This window comes from Scomber scombrus, chromosome 2 (genome assembly GCF_963691925.1).
Source record: "Scomber scombrus chromosome 2, fScoSco1.1, whole genome shotgun sequence".
In the NCBI taxonomy this organism is placed as follows: domain Eukaryota; kingdom Metazoa; phylum Chordata; class Actinopteri; order Scombriformes; family Scombridae; genus Scomber; species Scomber scombrus.
In genome coordinates, this window is record NC_084971.1 from 18,589,907 (window position 1) to 18,606,062 (window position 16,156).

General features: G+C 39.9%; 1 protein-coding gene across 2 annotated transcripts; it reads left to right on the top strand.

Moving 5' to 3' along the window:
* Positions 1 to 1,004: 1,004 nt before the first annotated feature.
* wdr19 (WD repeat domain 19) lies at positions 1,005 to 15,990 on the top strand. 2 transcript variants are annotated; one of them, XM_062429557.1, is made up of 36 exons: positions 1,005 to 1,095; positions 2,320 to 2,411; positions 2,519 to 2,584; positions 2,690 to 2,815; positions 2,921 to 3,039; positions 3,141 to 3,256; positions 3,616 to 3,696; positions 3,966 to 4,078; positions 4,194 to 4,367; positions 4,463 to 4,533; positions 4,622 to 4,794; positions 5,313 to 5,433; positions 5,548 to 5,654; positions 5,784 to 5,900; positions 6,259 to 6,414; positions 7,412 to 7,559; positions 7,714 to 7,927; positions 8,427 to 8,586; positions 8,712 to 8,822; positions 9,119 to 9,228; positions 9,667 to 9,724; positions 9,925 to 10,071; positions 10,239 to 10,321; positions 10,411 to 10,494; positions 10,579 to 10,725; positions 11,141 to 11,265; positions 11,423 to 11,532; positions 11,683 to 11,751; positions 11,866 to 11,943; positions 13,042 to 13,138; positions 13,252 to 13,376; positions 13,525 to 13,606; positions 13,716 to 13,866; positions 14,079 to 14,202; positions 14,317 to 14,393; positions 15,627 to 15,990. In XM_062429557.1, exons 1-36 carry the CDS (start codon positions 1,090 to 1,092, stop codon positions 15,739 to 15,741), a joined length of 4,053 nt encoding a protein of 1,350 aa, XP_062285541.1. In that variant the 5' UTR covers positions 1,005 to 1,089; the 3' UTR covers positions 15,742 to 15,990. The 2 variants fall into 2 exon arrangements, with proteins under 2 accessions (XP_062285541.1, XP_062285547.1); XM_062429563.1 differs by having other exon boundaries at positions 2,924 to 3,039.
* The last annotated feature ends 166 nt before the right edge of the window (positions 15,991 to 16,156 follow it).

The window sequence follows — 16,156 nt, forward strand, 5'->3', positions numbered from 1 at the left end:
TTGCTGACAATGTACACAAGACCATCCTGCAATAGAAACATATTTTGGAGCTATTCCATTAGTCAAGTAAAGTCTTTATTGTCCTAGGTGGAATTTGGCTTACAGCATTGCAAAATCAGATGTATCAACACAGACTCATCCACAGATATAAATGAATGAATGAATAAATAACTAACTAACTAACTAACTAACTAACTAACTAAATAAATAAATAAATAAATAAATAAATAATGAGGTAATCCTAAAACAAGCAAAACAATAAGTTTAAAGTTAATGTTTTGAAATTAGTAAGTCAGGTACTGTACAGAGGGTATAGATTAATTTAAGTGTTTTTTTTCACATACTATAAATGAATGTTTGAATCGATTGTTACCTATCTTCCTAAATGGATCATTTAAAGGATAGAGTCACAATATGTTGTTTGTCTCAAAACAACAGCCATGTGTCCAAATGAACACTGAAAGAGGTTTCCCTTGCTGTAATCATTCATCCTGGCTATTAAAAGTGTGTCCAGATAGACATTGAGTACAAAATGCATTTAAAAGTTTATCCAGAGCTTATGTGAGGCTTCAGCAGTCTGAGTTAGTCATATCAAGTGGCTGCAGTAAGTTCAGCAAAAGGTCACTCACTTAAAATATTCATGTGTACAATACAATGCATCATTTATCAACTTATATCCACCAGTTTTATAAATATTAACTGTTTTGTTCATTCCCAGTGGCTGAGCTGCTATGTCCTGACTCATTGTTATTGGACAAGAAGTGTTAAATGCAGTGTGGGTGGACTGGAAGTTTTTGAAAACAAATTGAACCACTTTTTTACTATATTTTCTGGCATCCTGCTTTCTTCCATCTGCAATAGGTGGCTTAAAATTAGTCTTAACTCAGACCTGTTCGCCGTTTTAAAAGTCCCCGTTATATACCCTCGGCTCTGCTTTGGATCCACCTGATTGGCTGATGACTGTTGCTATGACATTTTCTTCAGACGCTTGAGAGTGAAGCATTGTGGGATACGCACAGCAGCGATGTCGGAGCTGTTTTAAGCAGAAAAAGGACCGATTAAAAGTTTAAATGGTTGAATGTCATCAAGATGAAGGTCGGTACCAGCAAAATAATCAAAAATATTTCAGTTTTTTTAATTTATTACGATGTTGACTTTAATCACAGGGAGTAACGTTAGCTGCTGTATGTAGCCTCCTGCTAACGTTAGCGTTAATTATTCAGACAACTCCTGGAGACGAAGCTCACAGCTACAGTAAGGTTGACTTTTTACTAAAAACACGAATATTGTGTTAAAGAAGTCAACTGACGAACGAATACACGCAGTCGTATAATCATAACACAGTGTGTCAAAGTTGTATCCTCTGTTAGATAGTGCTACTAGAGCTCATCCCTGTAACATTTTAAACAGTTTAAATATATCTCTCTATAACTATTGTCAAATCTGAGACAATTTAACTCAGTGGTTCTCAAACATTTTCACCATGGACCCTTAAACTGACACAGATTAGACCACAGACTCCCATTTGATAAGATTAGTTTGTGTCACAGGGTCCCCCATCTGATTAAATGTTCAATTACTGAAAGAAAGCAAAGAAAGAAAGCATGACCAAAATAGTCACACATTATGTTATTGTGTTACTTATGGATGGACTTATAGTGAGAGTAAATTATGCTGGGGACCCCCTGGAACACCCTCAGGGACCTCTGATGGCCCCAGGACCTCACTCTGAGAACTACTGGTTTAACTCATTTCAGCTGCATAAATGACTTACTGTTTACGCTCAGTGAATAAATGTTTGTCAAGCTGTATTGTGCCTTCATCTTGTTACTGAACACCTGTTGCTCATAAATACTGTTTCATAAGAGATGCTGCTACCACTGTCAGCAAATGTTGTAACTGCTTGACCTTTTGAGGGTTATGCCTCTAAGATAACACTTTTTCTATTTGTTTTATTTGATTTTAGAACTTGCCAAGTGATATCTTAAACAAAGTCTGTTATTATAAACCCAATAAAACTGCCAAAAGTTGAGTTATCAGTTGTAAAACAGCATTGTCAACAAATATTTTTCTTATTTTACTATGATTTTAAGTTTTATGTCCATCAAAAATACTGAAATATAGGGTGTTCAAAATTTGGTTTGGGCACCAGATTGTTGTTTTAAGACAGACTTGAATAACAGTGAACCTGTCCTTTGATTAATCTCACTGGGTAGGTGAAAATGTATGCTACATCATTTGGTGAAAATATGAATGCAGCTTGAATGCCTTTTTATCAATGAAACCACGTTGACCGACAGTGAGCGTTTGTGTTCACAGAGCGTTTTCATCCTCGCTGACAAAGCTTGGGTAGGTTCTAACCTACTGTATAAGTGGCAGAAAAACCTTGGTAATTATATCGCTGTTGCCGGGTGAGTAAAATGCTGTGGTAGGAAATGTAACTAAGAAAACTATAAACAACATTTACATCAGTACAATATCTAAAACTAGAATGAGCATTATGTTTCTGATCATACAGACAAGACAACACTGTGAAAATATTTGATCGACATGGACACAAGTGGACTGAGCTCAACCTCCCAGGGTAAGTGTGAAAACTGTTTTTTCTCCATTTTTTTCTCTCATTAAAAAAAGATGTTATGAGGAACTGTTACTTATTTTTTACTTTACTTTCTGCTGCTCCCCCTAGACGCTGTGTGGGAATGGACTGGGATAGAGATGGGGACATTTTGGCGGTGATAGCTGCAAAATCTAGCTCCATCTTCCTCTGGGATGCCAGCGTGAACAAAACATCCCAGATAGACAGCGGAATGAGGTACGAGAAGCATCAGGCACATTTTTTTTAGACTATAGTAACAGTCGGATGATCAGTAAACACTTTGTATACTCTTGATTTGTTTGCTGCTGTTGTTTATTTCAGCAGAGACCAGATGTCCTTCATCCTGTGGTCAAAGACCAGCCCTCTGTTGGCAGTTGGGACAGCCAAAGGAAACCTATTGATCTACAATCAGCAGACCTCACGCAAGATACCTGTACTGGGTAATACAGACACAACTTCACAGATACTTCTCGTTTTTAACAACTACATTCTTCATTTTGCTGTACTGTTTATCTCTCCCTCCCCTTCCCACACATGCTAGGTAAACACACCAAGAAGATCACCTGTGGGTGCTGGAGTAGTCAGAATGTGCTGGCTCTCGGAAGTGACGACAACACTCTGAGCATCAGCAATCATGAGGGAGACACCATCAGACAGGTAGCCACACGTTACAGACACAAACACAATGATGTCAGTGTCTCATTTGCCATTAAACTATATTGTTTTCACATCAGATTGTAGCTATATTGTATAATTGTTGCTATGGACTTGAAAAAGGTGCATCAGCCACACTGAGTTTCACTCAGGTCACATTACAAAAAATCATTTGTAAATACAGCTGGTAATCCTACAGTGGCCTTCAGTACAAGGTAAACAAATACAAGCTGAGATGTTTTTCAGAAATGTACGTACAGAAAACAAGTGTCATAACAGCACAGTGTCAGTAATTAAAGGAGATGGGATAAGAAAAAAGGGATTAAAATGGATCCATTTCATCCTTTTTTACCTTTTGCTAGACAACGCTACGTGGTGAGCCTGCTGAAATTTGCTTTTCGGTGATGAAGACAGATGAAAGGTCCTCCCAAGGAGAGAGCACTGTAAGTTTGTGTGTTTTCTGACACACTAAATTACTAAGTTTCTATACTGTCTAACTGTATTTATGCTAAAAACAAATGAGCAGTGACATCAGTATCTTTAGTTGAAGTTTCACCTGTTTAAATTTGTAAATCTGGGTCTCAACATTTACCACAGGCTACCTGCTTTAATTGTGAAAATATATTAAATCATTACATCACTTTAATTAAACATTTGAAATCCTTGTGGGTAAAAGTAATGCAGCATTATGTTATGATATGTTTACATTTAGGTGAGTGTGTCTGTGGAAAAAAGAATTCTGATGCTATTCAGTGTCAACGACCCTGAGAACCGGATAGAATTGACCTTTCAGCGCCACTATGGGAACATTGTGTCGTACCGCTGGTACTGCACATGCTTACACACACACACACACAGCAACACCACAAAACAGACACTGAATCATGGTAGTGTGACATCAGTATGAAAATGAGTTCTCCCTTCTTCCTGTCACCTCAAGGTACGGGGATGGATATATACTGATTGGTTTCTCCTTTGGATACTTTGTGGTTATTTCCACCCATATCAGGGAGATAGGGCATGAGCTCTACCAGACTCAGAACCATAAAGACAGCCTCAACAGTGTGGCCATCTCACCAGTGTTAAACATGGCTGCCTCCTGTGGGGACAACAGGTAGATATCACCTTTTAAAAGAGACACCACTGCCACTCTGTATTGTTATATTTGGTAACGTGAAAAAAACTTGCCTCATGTGTTTCTTGTTGCAGCATAAAGATCCAGGAACTGTCTGAGCTTAAAAATGTCAGCAATATAGTTCGGCTAGATGATGAGACTAAAGGTGAGAAATTTCCAGGCACACTGTGAAAGACCTGTCTTGAATGCACCACCAACTCCAACCCTATCTGCCTCCCACTCTCCTCCTGCAGGTCTGGACCAGCTGAGCTGGACAGATGATGGACAGTTGTTGGCGGTTTCCACACAGAAAGGGATGCTCCATGTCTTCCTGACCAAGCTGCCAATCCTGGGTGACAGCTTTGGTACCCGACTAGCTTACCTCACCTCCCTGCTGGAGGTCACTGTGTCCAACCAGGTGGATGGGGTGAGAGCACACACACACATATGCACGCACACACGTGCACGCACACAAATTATTTTAGAGAAGAAACAAATTAATCCAGCAGTACAACAATAAATAACTCAGTGTACATACCTCCACCTGCATCATAATTTATATCTATATTAAGAAATAGAAAATGTTCTACTTTAGAGATACACAGATATGTGTGTCAACACCACAATACACAATCCACTGCTACCCTTTTGCACCAAATTTTAATGACATTTTTGTAGCTATTTTTGAGATTGTCCTGCCGACAACAGACAACAAACGAACAAAACTGAATACATAATCTCCTCATTAGAGATAATAGATAGTAAAACAACCAAAGTTTAAGGAGATCATGTACAAGCTATAATACTATGACACAAAAATAATAATAATGTCTTCGAAAAGTATTGATGATACATAAGTTAGGTCAGGTTAGAGGTCTTTCGGTTTAAACTCTGCTCACAAGTTTCAGTTTCCTTCATTACTCTCTGATGCTGTGTATTTTTCAGGAGAAACCTGTGGCCATACAAGTGGACGTCGAGCCCACTTTCATTGCAGTGGGACCGTACCATGTGGCTGTGGGGATGAACAACAGAGCCTGGTTCTACGCATTGTTAGACCAAAAACCTGGTGCGTGATGGGATAATTATTATTAGGTAGTGTGTGTGTGTGTGTGTGTGTGTGTGTGTGTAAATGTCTGCACACGCCATAAGTTTTACTTAACTGTTTTTGTGTGTTGGTAAGGTTTTAACAAACTGAAGGACATCGAGTATTTGGGGACGATAGCCAGCATGTGCCTTAACTCTGACTACGCAGCAGCGCTGTTTGAGGGAAAAGTGCAGCTGCACATGGTAAGTCATCTGTATGTGTAGGTGTCAGCACTTTGCTCTTTTTTCACTGACCAGTTTTTAATAAATGAAAAGACTTCACCCTTTACTGTTTTTGTGGAGCATGAGTCTCTGTGTGATTGTGTGTTGTAGATTGAAGGCCAAGACCAGGAGGAGAAGAAGCAGATGAAGTTGTTTCCAGATGATGACAGAAAAGGACGGATCCTGTGCCATGCACTCACCGCTGACTTCCTCTACTATGGCACTGATGTAAGGCTCAGTCTGGGATGTAAATTGTCATTATCATCAAAGATCAGGAAGGGCTAATCTTGAATTATGAGGCTTATAATATCTTCTTTTCTTCCTGTCATCACCAACTTTTATTGACATTTATAGAAGAAAACAACCTCTGAAATTTGTGAAAATGAGTGTTTATTAAATGTTTCAGTTTTGTGGATTGAAGACGTGGGTCCTACTGTTCCACCTCCTCTAAATCCTCTCATCTGACAATGTCTTTCCCTCCCATCTCTCATTAATTTTGCCTCTTTCTGTTTTTCTTATATGGCCGTGAAATTTTCAGTCATCTCTTTTGCTAATGAATGTCTCTGTCTCTCTGTCTCTCTCTCAGTTAGGTAATGTGGTGTGTGTCTTGGTGGAGGACTGGGAGACTGTGAGCAGCTACAGCCACTCGGTGGGTGTGAGGAAGGTTTTCCCTGACCTGAACGGCACACGGCTGGTCTTCATTGACGACAAGAATGGTGGCTTCCTGCTCTCCCCTGCAAATGTGAGTATCAATTGATTATTTGGCACATCTGAAAATACAATAAGTAAGGTTTATGGTAATTTGCACTTTGATAAAAGCCAGTAATTAAGCACCCAGTGATAAAATAAAATGCTAAGAGAAGATGCAATAAATAAGCAAACAATCGATAAGTAATGGAGTTAAGAATAAGAATTTTAAAAACAACAAAATATCAGAATCAGATTTTAATTTGGCCCAAACATTAACTGAAAAGCAATAAACAAACACAGACATAACAGTGTAAGAAAGAGAGGGGCAATGTGTAGTGGGAGTGTGCGGTGTGCTAGTATACGATGGAGTATTAGGGCCAGAGAGAATTTTATTTTTTTTGGAAATTACGAAAATAAAGTCATAATATTAGGTCTACGAGAATAAAGTCGTAACATGACGAGAAAAAAGTCATAATATTGCGAGAATGAAGTCATAATATTACGAGAATAAAGTTCTCTTAGTCTGGCCTTAATACTCCGTCGTACTAGTAAGTATGTGCAGAAAATTAATAGAGGTATGAAGACTAATGTATATATAATATTACTACTACTACTACTACTACTGCAACTACTACCACAACTAATAATAATAATAATGATCATAACAATAACTGTATTTGTATAGGACCTTTTTATATAAGAAATGCAACTCAAAGTGCTTTACAACAAAATATATTACATGCACCAAGTGCTAAAAAAAAGTACATATGAGGACATAGAATAATGTAAAAACATTAATGTAACATAAGAACCTGATCGTTTACAATAAATATGTAATTAACAAATATATATTAATTTGAGCATTAAAAAAAACTATATGTGTGTGTTAACAGGATATATATGTACAGTTAAACAATTAAAAAGCAGGACAGAAAAAGACAGTGTACACATTCACACATATCACAGTTAGATTACCTGCCATAAACTGTCTGATTCCACCAAATATTGAATGAATATGAGACTATTTTTCTGTGTGTGTGTCCGTTTAGGCGACAGACTCCTGCTTTGAGCTCCCCAACTTCTCTCCCACCATCACTGGAGTGCTGTGGGACAACTGGCACGCTGACAGAGGAGTGTTTGTAGCTTATGATGATGACAAGGTCTACACTTACGCCCTGCACAAAACCACCATATATGGTAAGGAGATGCACACACATATACACACACAATTAGTGATAACTGACCCAGACACTTTAACCTTTACAAAGATCTGACATACAGTGTGCAGAAAGAAATAACAAGAGTGTTCTTTTAAACTTTATTTTCCTTCTCTCTCTTTCTGTCTGCCTAGGCCCACGGGTGGTGTTAGTGGGGAGCACCGCACTCCTCTATTCCCAGAAGCCTTTGCTGCTGCACAACGGGGAGCTGACGTGCCAGACGGCTAGCGGCAAGACCAGCGACGTGGCCATGAGCACACACTCCTTCCTCAAAAACTCCACCAGCACAATAGCGGAATCACCGCCGGAGCTCAGCAAGCAGCTCACCCACGCACTCATGCTCAAGAGGTGAGCCAAGCTGCAGATACTGTTACCTGATGCTGTGCGTACTTCTGGTGGGAAAGACTTGGTAGAATATGTCCAAGCTTCCTGATGTGCTTCATAGACGTGTCAGGTGGCACTAAATTTGTTAAACAAATGTCTCTTTTTTGTGTATTGATATTGAATAGGGACTTGTATTCTTCATTTAAAGGTTTTTAAAATATGTTACTCTCAGTTTGCATAAACACAGTATCTCATGAGACAAAATGAAATCAAAAAAGACAAAACACAGCACCAGCACAGGCTTTCCGTGACATTGTTGACAGTTAATTTAATTTAGTATATAATGACCGTCTAACATTTTTAGTGATTTACTTGTTTTACGACTGTACAGGAAAGTGGGTTTTGTCTTACACCTTTAAATTTGCTGTTTTAGATTAGACTATTTGAAAAAAATATTTCAGTTAATGGAAGACATTTATCAAGAGTAGAAATAATGTATGTTTGTGTGTGTTTTCCTGCCCAGGTTCCATGAAGCCTGTGATCTGTGTAAGTCAGCAGGCACTGACACAGACTGGGCCGAGTTAGGCAAAGCCTGTCTGGTCCACATGGAGGTCGAGCTGGCCATCCAAGTCTACCGCATGAGTGGCAATGTGGGCATGGTCCTGTCACTGCAGGGCATCCAGGTACAACTCAGACAACGTTTTTTTTATGTCAGACACTCAGAACAAACACAATTTGGGAACAACAGTCTTCCTCTCTTGTGTATCTCTCTCTCTATCTCTCTCTGTCTTTTTGTCTCTCTTTCCAGGGTATAGAGGACATGAGTTTACTGGCAGGCCATTTGGCCATGTTTCTGGGTGAATACAACCTGGCTCAGGACCAATATCTTTCTTCAAGCTGCCCCGTCGCTGCCCTTGAGGTAAAAAAAAGGGGGGGGAAAGCAGAGTAAAGAGTGTGTGAGACTTACTTGGGTATCAGATGGAAATAGTTATGTAATTCCTTACTTATTAGATTATCATTAAGTTGGATTCTGAACTTCAAGCTCAAATTCAAACCAATGCCTCTAGCACTCATTTGTGTGTATTTACATCATTGTGTGTGTGTGTGTGTGTGTGTGTGTGTGTGTGTGTGTGTGTGTGTGTGTGTGTGTGTGTGTGTGTGTGTGTGTGTGTGTGTGTGTGTGTGTGTGTGTGTGTGTGTGTGTGTGTGTGTTAGATGAGAAGAGACCTGTTGCATTGGGACAGCGCTCTTATGTTAGCCAAGAGGTTAGCAGAGGACCAGATTCCCTTTATATCCAAAGAATATGCTGTCCATCTGGAGTTTATGTAAGTACACACACACACACACAGATACACATCAGACCATGGTCACTTTTGGGGACATTACACAGACTTACATTGATTTCCTGGGGACTTTCCTTAACCCTAACTCTAACCACTACTTGCACAAACTTAACCTTAACCACCCGAGCCATACCCAATGAACTGGACCTAAGTCTGAAATGTGTCTCTAAAAGTAACCTATGACAGCCTAAACATACACATACACACAAACACACCCACACACACACACCAAGCACTTCATTAGGAACACCTGTGTGGTCTAATGTAATCTAATACAACTCCGCAGCTCTGCCATATATTCTACTTTTACTAAACATACATTTTCAGTTTTTGTTGAGCAAGGTGGTCAGTGAGTGAACAGCATACTATTCACTGGGCCTGATCCATGTACACTGTATCTAAATGTATCTCTCTTTGCAGTGGAGACTATGTGAACGCTCTGGCACACTATGAGAAAGGCATGACCCACGATAATAAAGTAAGGGTGACATATTGAATCTCGTCTTTCAGCAGCGATTACTGTACAAGAAGTTAAAAACTTTGTTTCCATTATTCTTATCACACCACAGTGTTTTATTTTCCCAAAGTAATAGTAATGAAATCCAGTTATTGTAATTGTGCTTATTTCAAAGTCTCGTCTTTCTGTTGACTTTCCTCTGTCTCTCTGACGCTGTGCAGTTCCAGGAGCACGATGAGACGTGCCAGGCAGGTGTAGCCAGGATGTCCATTCGGATGGGCGACATTAGGAGAGGAGCCGCCCAGGCTACTCAGCACCCAAGCAGAGTCCTCAAGAAGGAATGTGGAGCCATACTGGAGAGCATGAAGGTAGGACACAGCCTTATTTTATGATAGATTAGAGGTAGATTATAGAAAGTAAGGTGTTTGTGTGTGTTTCATATGTAGCATCAACTAAATCTTTGGGTGTTTGAGTTTAAGCCTGTTTTATGCCTTTGTATTCATATCATCTTCTGTGTTTCTTTTCTTTCTTACAGCAATATTCTGAAGCTGCTCAGCTCTATGAAAAAGGCCAGTACTATGACAAGGCTGCATTGGTCTACATTCGGTGCAAGAACTGGTGAGACAAGCATCAACACACATCAACATTCACACCTGCACGTGTGTCTCCTTTCCTGATGTAATTCTATTTTCTGACTTAATGCTCAGGGCAAAGGTGGGAGAGTTGCTCCCGCACGTCTCCTCTCCCAAGATCTACCTGCAGTACGCCAAGGCCAAGGAGGCGGACGGCAAGTAAGTTCTCCGTCTGTCTCTGCTGAAGACAATCATAGCATTAATAGAGAAGCTGATCTAATGTGTGCCTTTAATGTGCACCAGGTATAAGGATGCAGCACGGGCCTATGAGAGTGCTAAAGACTGGGACAACGTGATCCGTGTGCTGCTGGACCAGCTAAACAACCCCGAGGACGCCGTCCGCATCGTCAGGGAGACGCAGAGCATTGACGGAGCAAAGATGGTTGCCAGGTACGACAAATTAGAGCACAGATGTATAAACACACATACACACAACTACAAATCCCAAATTGTAACTCTCTTAGCTACATTTTCTTAACCCTTAATTTACCTAAACCTAATCTAAGTCCTACTTCCAACATTGACCCTAAATTGAAGCTAAATTACGGTCTTTAGAAAACGTTTGGGCTGGTTTACACATTTATTTGAGTCTCTGTTTTTGTTTGGTCTCTGTGTCAACATATAAGGTTAGAGCTGTGACATTTTTACTTGGTTTTGTTTTGTTTCCGTCTTCTGTCTTCTGTACTGAACTTACCCTTTCACTTACTGGCGCTCAACTAGTAGATTAATAAGCAAATTGTCATTGTTAATTCTTTATTTGCGTTCATGTTAAAGACCTTCTTTATATGTATGTGTGTGTTTGCAGGTTCTTCCTGCGGTTAAACGATTACGGCTCAGCCATCCACTTCCTGGTGCTGTCTCAGTGCAACGACGAGGCCTTCCAGCTGGCTCAGCAGCACGGGCAGATGGAAGTCTATGCAGACATCATCGGTCAGTATGTGTGAATCTTTGTGAATGGAGCATTTAAAACTTTTACAGTTTGATGCAAATAGTCTGGTATTTTTTACTATTTGCTAATCATTCAATGTGGTTTCCACCAAACCATTGGAGCAGTCTACATGTTGAATATTAATACTTTGTTGATCAGGCTCTGAGGCGACACAGGAGGACTACCAGAGCATCGCTCTCTACTTTGAGGCAGAGAAGAAACATCTTCACGCTGGCAGGTTCTTTCAGAAGTGTGGGCAGTACAGCAGGGTAAGAGCTGTCAGCCATTAATTCATTGATTTACCCAATCCACTCATTTTTCCACTAAAGTTTGTGTGTGTGTGTGCGTGTGTATGTGTGTACAGTATCTCATCCACTCATTCAGCCAAGTTGTCTTTCTTCTCTCTTGCTGTCTCTCAGGCTCTGAAGCACTTCCTGAAGTGTCCCAACACTGATGACAACCTGGCTGTCGAGATGGCTATTGAGACGGTGAGAACTCAGAGTGTACCAGTGATTGCATTAAATGAATTGATCATTCAGTTCAGTGCTAATGTGTATATATGTGTGTGTGTGTGTGTGTGTGTGTGTGTGTGTGTATTTCAGGTGGGCCAGGCCAAGGACAACTCTCTGACCAATCAGCTGATAGATTACCTAATGGGGGAGAGTGACGGTATGCCCAAGGTAATCTATACACCAGAGCTGCCTCTCTTACTTTTTTACTTGATGGCTGTTACTCTCCCAGCTACATGATTTTGTTGTGATATTTCTGGTGTTAAACCCTCTTTTTGATACATTTAATTATTGATGTATTAATGACTCATTCTCCCTCTCACTGTCTCTCCTTCTCCTTGTCTGGTGCTTGTGTAGTGTCTCTCCGTGAGTAGCCTTTGTGTATCTGTCTACAGACAGACACTGAAGTTGTTTGATCAGCTTTGCCCTGTTTTTAAATGTTATTGTCCTTCTGTCCATTCATGTGGGGAGTTGAAAATGAGGGATTGACACAAGTACAACTTTTCAACCCGAACGAATTATGTAAAATTCAAAACCACAAATTTATAAAGTATTTCTGAAAAACAGTTGGCCACCAAATCTGTGGTCTTGTATTTTTGCTGTATGTTTGTGTGAAAGGTAGGTGGACTTGTGTGTCTGTGTGAAAGGTAGGTGGACTTGTGTGTCTGTGTGTCATAGGTTAAGTACATCCTTGTGAGTATATTACCTTGAGGTCTTATGCAGAATGTGTTGAGAACCTCTGTTGTTTGGCAGTAGGGTATGGGTCTTTTTTCCTCCAGCTTGTATTTTTTGCCTACAGATGTGTGCCATTGATCAAACACCATCCTAGAAGTGCAGATCGCCTGTTATTTGTGAAGTGCACCCTTCCTCTCTAATGTATATTTAAGAGATGGTTATGCAAATGAGAGGAAACATGTGATTGATTGTGAATGTGCTGGATTTGGCTGGAAGTTCACGTATGTTTTATGTGTCAGTTTACATGAAATCATGACATGCAAATCAGCACAAATAGGGAATATTCAGGAAAGGTTGTTGTGGGGATTGTATCTTTTTAATTTCCTCAGAGGTTTGTGTAATGTCTCTTTGCAAACTTCTCTAAAAATAATCGAAATAAATCCTAATTGAATAATAACTGACAGATTCCTCATGTGGAAATGTGGAGTTAGGCAGCCCTGGTCCCTGATGTGTTGTAATTGTTGCCTTGAGTGACAGCAGGAGTGACTGTCGTCTAAGCTGTTGATGGTTAGTTGACCGTTCCCCTCCTCTCAGGATGCCAAGTACCTGTTCCGTCTGTACATGGCGCTGCAGCAGTACAGGGAGGCCGCACGCACCGCCATCATCATCGCCAGAGAAGAGCAGTGTGCAGGTACAAACTTTAACCAAGCTGTTCACCTATAACAACGCTGTAATAAAACGTGATACAACCTCAATCGAATGTTTCCTTGATCCTGAATTTCTTTGTGTTTTTTTCGCTCACAGGTAACTACCGTAACGCCCATGATCTGCTGTTCAGCATGTACACAGAACTGCAGGCCCAAAAGATAAAGATCCCTGCTGAGATGGCCACCAACCTGATGATCCTCCACTCCTACCTACTGGTCAAGGTTTGCACATGTTGTGACACACCTGCAATGTGTTAGCTTAGGGAAAAGGGAATTATAGCTTTGAACCCATTTGTTGTAAAAGCATGACAGGAATGTTTAAATGTCAAACTATTAAGCGTTTTTATATAAACTCTGCATGTTGATGTAGATCCACGTGAAGAGAGGAGACCACCTGAAAGGGGCACGCATGCTCATTCGTGTCAGCAACAATATCAGCAAGTTTCCTGCACGTGAGTCAACGAGGAGGATTTACCTTCTTCCAAAACTCATTTCATCTGAAAAGCACATGAAAACCTCTCAAATTTGACTGGATCTGAAATATTATGTGTCTATGTGCAGACGTCGTGCCCATCCTGACATCAGCGGTCATCGAATGTCACCGGGCCGGGCTGAAGAACTCGGCCTTCAGCTTTGCCGCCATGCTGATGAGACCAGAGTACCGAAACGATATCGACCAGAAATACAGGAAGAAGATTGAGGCGATGGTTCGGTGAGTGATGGGCATGTCCATGTCTGTTTTTAATTTTTTCTCATCTGAACATTTTCCACACTCTCTCTCTCCTGACCTCGCTTCTTTTTCACGCATACAAATTTCTCATCTCGTCCATCACAATATCAGCCCCATCTTCCTCTCTTTCATCTCCTCCTCTGCCTCCGAATCCTTGTCTTTACTTGACTAAAACATATTTATCTGCATCACAGACGCCCAGATACGGCCGAGCTGGAGGAGGAAACTACTCCGTGTCCCTTCTGTGGCTTCCAGCTGCCGCAAAACGAACTGCTGTGCATCTCCTGCAAGAACAACCTGCCCTACTGCATCGCCACGGTACTCGCACCAGACAGCAACGCTGAATGTAGTTATGAAAAACAAAATAGTTTGCCTTACATTCATATTTTCATCATTTTGTCCCTGGTCTTTGCTCCTTTTTCACTTTCTCAGGGGCGTCACATGCTGAAAGAAGACTGGTCCGTGTGTCCTCATTGTGAATTTCCTGCTCTCTACTCACAGTTAATTCTGTAAGTGACACACAAGCAGCTAAAAGCAAACACCTGCTGCAGGTTTCAGTTTTCCATCAACAGCAAATTCAAAATTATTCTAAAATCAAAGAGACACCAGTATGAAGTTTGAACACCCTGTCCAAGAGAGAAAAAGTGATATTTCCTTATCATTTTTGCTTTTTAAAACATTTTTTTTAAAGATGCACCTTATGGGAATAAAATGTAGACAAACACATGATGGACTGAGACAAAATGTCTCTGATATCAGTCAGCCCAAGTGCTTTCATTGGGCTGATACAACCTGCATAGTTTATTATTATTTAAACTATTAATAACTTGACTACTAATAATACTCACTCCTGATTGGTTGCTATTGCTGTAATCAATATTGTGCTTTTTGCCTACATCTCGACATTCACTTAATGTGTCAGCGTACTTTGGTTCCCCACACATTCTTATTATAATAAATACACTGTATTTAACGCTATAAAATATAAAGGTTTAGGCTCTCAAAACAGAAAGTGTTTGTTTTTTCCCCATAAAACACTTTTGACATTGTGTAAATGATCACTTGAACACTTTTGTAACAGGTGTGTTAGTGAAGAAGTACATATTAAAAAGAGAAAGGGATACCTGCACACTGTCTTCACGTGCTTTACAACATTTCAAAGACACATACCTGAAGAAGGTCTTTGACTGAAACATTGTATATATTAAAGCATGTCATTGAGCAAGTGAAGACAGTGTGCAGGTGTCCCTTTCTCTTTTAAGACACTGTGTAAATAAAAAAGGAATCCCTTCGTCTAAAGACACGTTTTGTTTTTTTTTCTCAAATCAGACAGCCGCAGCTGTTGATTTGTTGTTGGTTAGTTTTCTATTCTGATGTAATTTAATAGTTCGACATTTTCGCTTACTGGTATTTTTGCTTTCTTAGCGTTAGATGAGAAAATGTCAATACTCATCAGGCAGAGACTTCGCCCATGCAGGAAACAACTCTAACACGTGACTCCCACAATTTATGCTTTTTGCACTCCAGCTTTTGTACAGATTGAACAAAAGAGGCTTTTTTTCCCCGTTTGGCCAGGTTTAGCCGCTCCTCCTGTTTCCTGTCTTTATGCTAAGCTAATCACCTCTTGGCACTAGCCTCATATTTAGTCTACAATCACAATAGTTTCTCTGCAAGAAAAACAACGAGTTTGCTGCCTACAAATTCACTTTTCTCATTAATCGTCACTGAACTGTTTGTTGCAGGCTGCTGGAGACGGAGACCGTGTGTCCCATGTGCTCTGAGACTCTGAGCATCAAACAGGTGAAGAAGATCTCTGATTGCTCCACATACCTGCAAACGGATGAGCTGGATCAATAAAGACAAAATAAAGTCACATGTATGTAAATGTTTCATGTCAGTCTAATGACAGATTTTCTATTTGTTTAAATACATAAAGTATTTTACAATTTTGATGAAATATATGCAGCTTTTAGTTTTATATAATGTGGAAATCAGAGTTACAGAATTATGATTTAAAGGGCCTTTGATAGTCCAACAACCAAAAGACAATTCATTCAATTAAAATGCTTTGTAAATATAGCTGAAATTGTATATTTGGGCATCTAATAAAACCCTTCTGTCACTCGGTTCTTGTCTCTTTTTACAATATTGTCATATTTGGAAATATTTTGATTATCAGCAGCAAACAGGTCAATGTGCTCATTTATCGTTTACTCTTTAGCACTTTTTCCTTTTTTTTTACTCAAATATAATCATCACATCTTCATGGTTT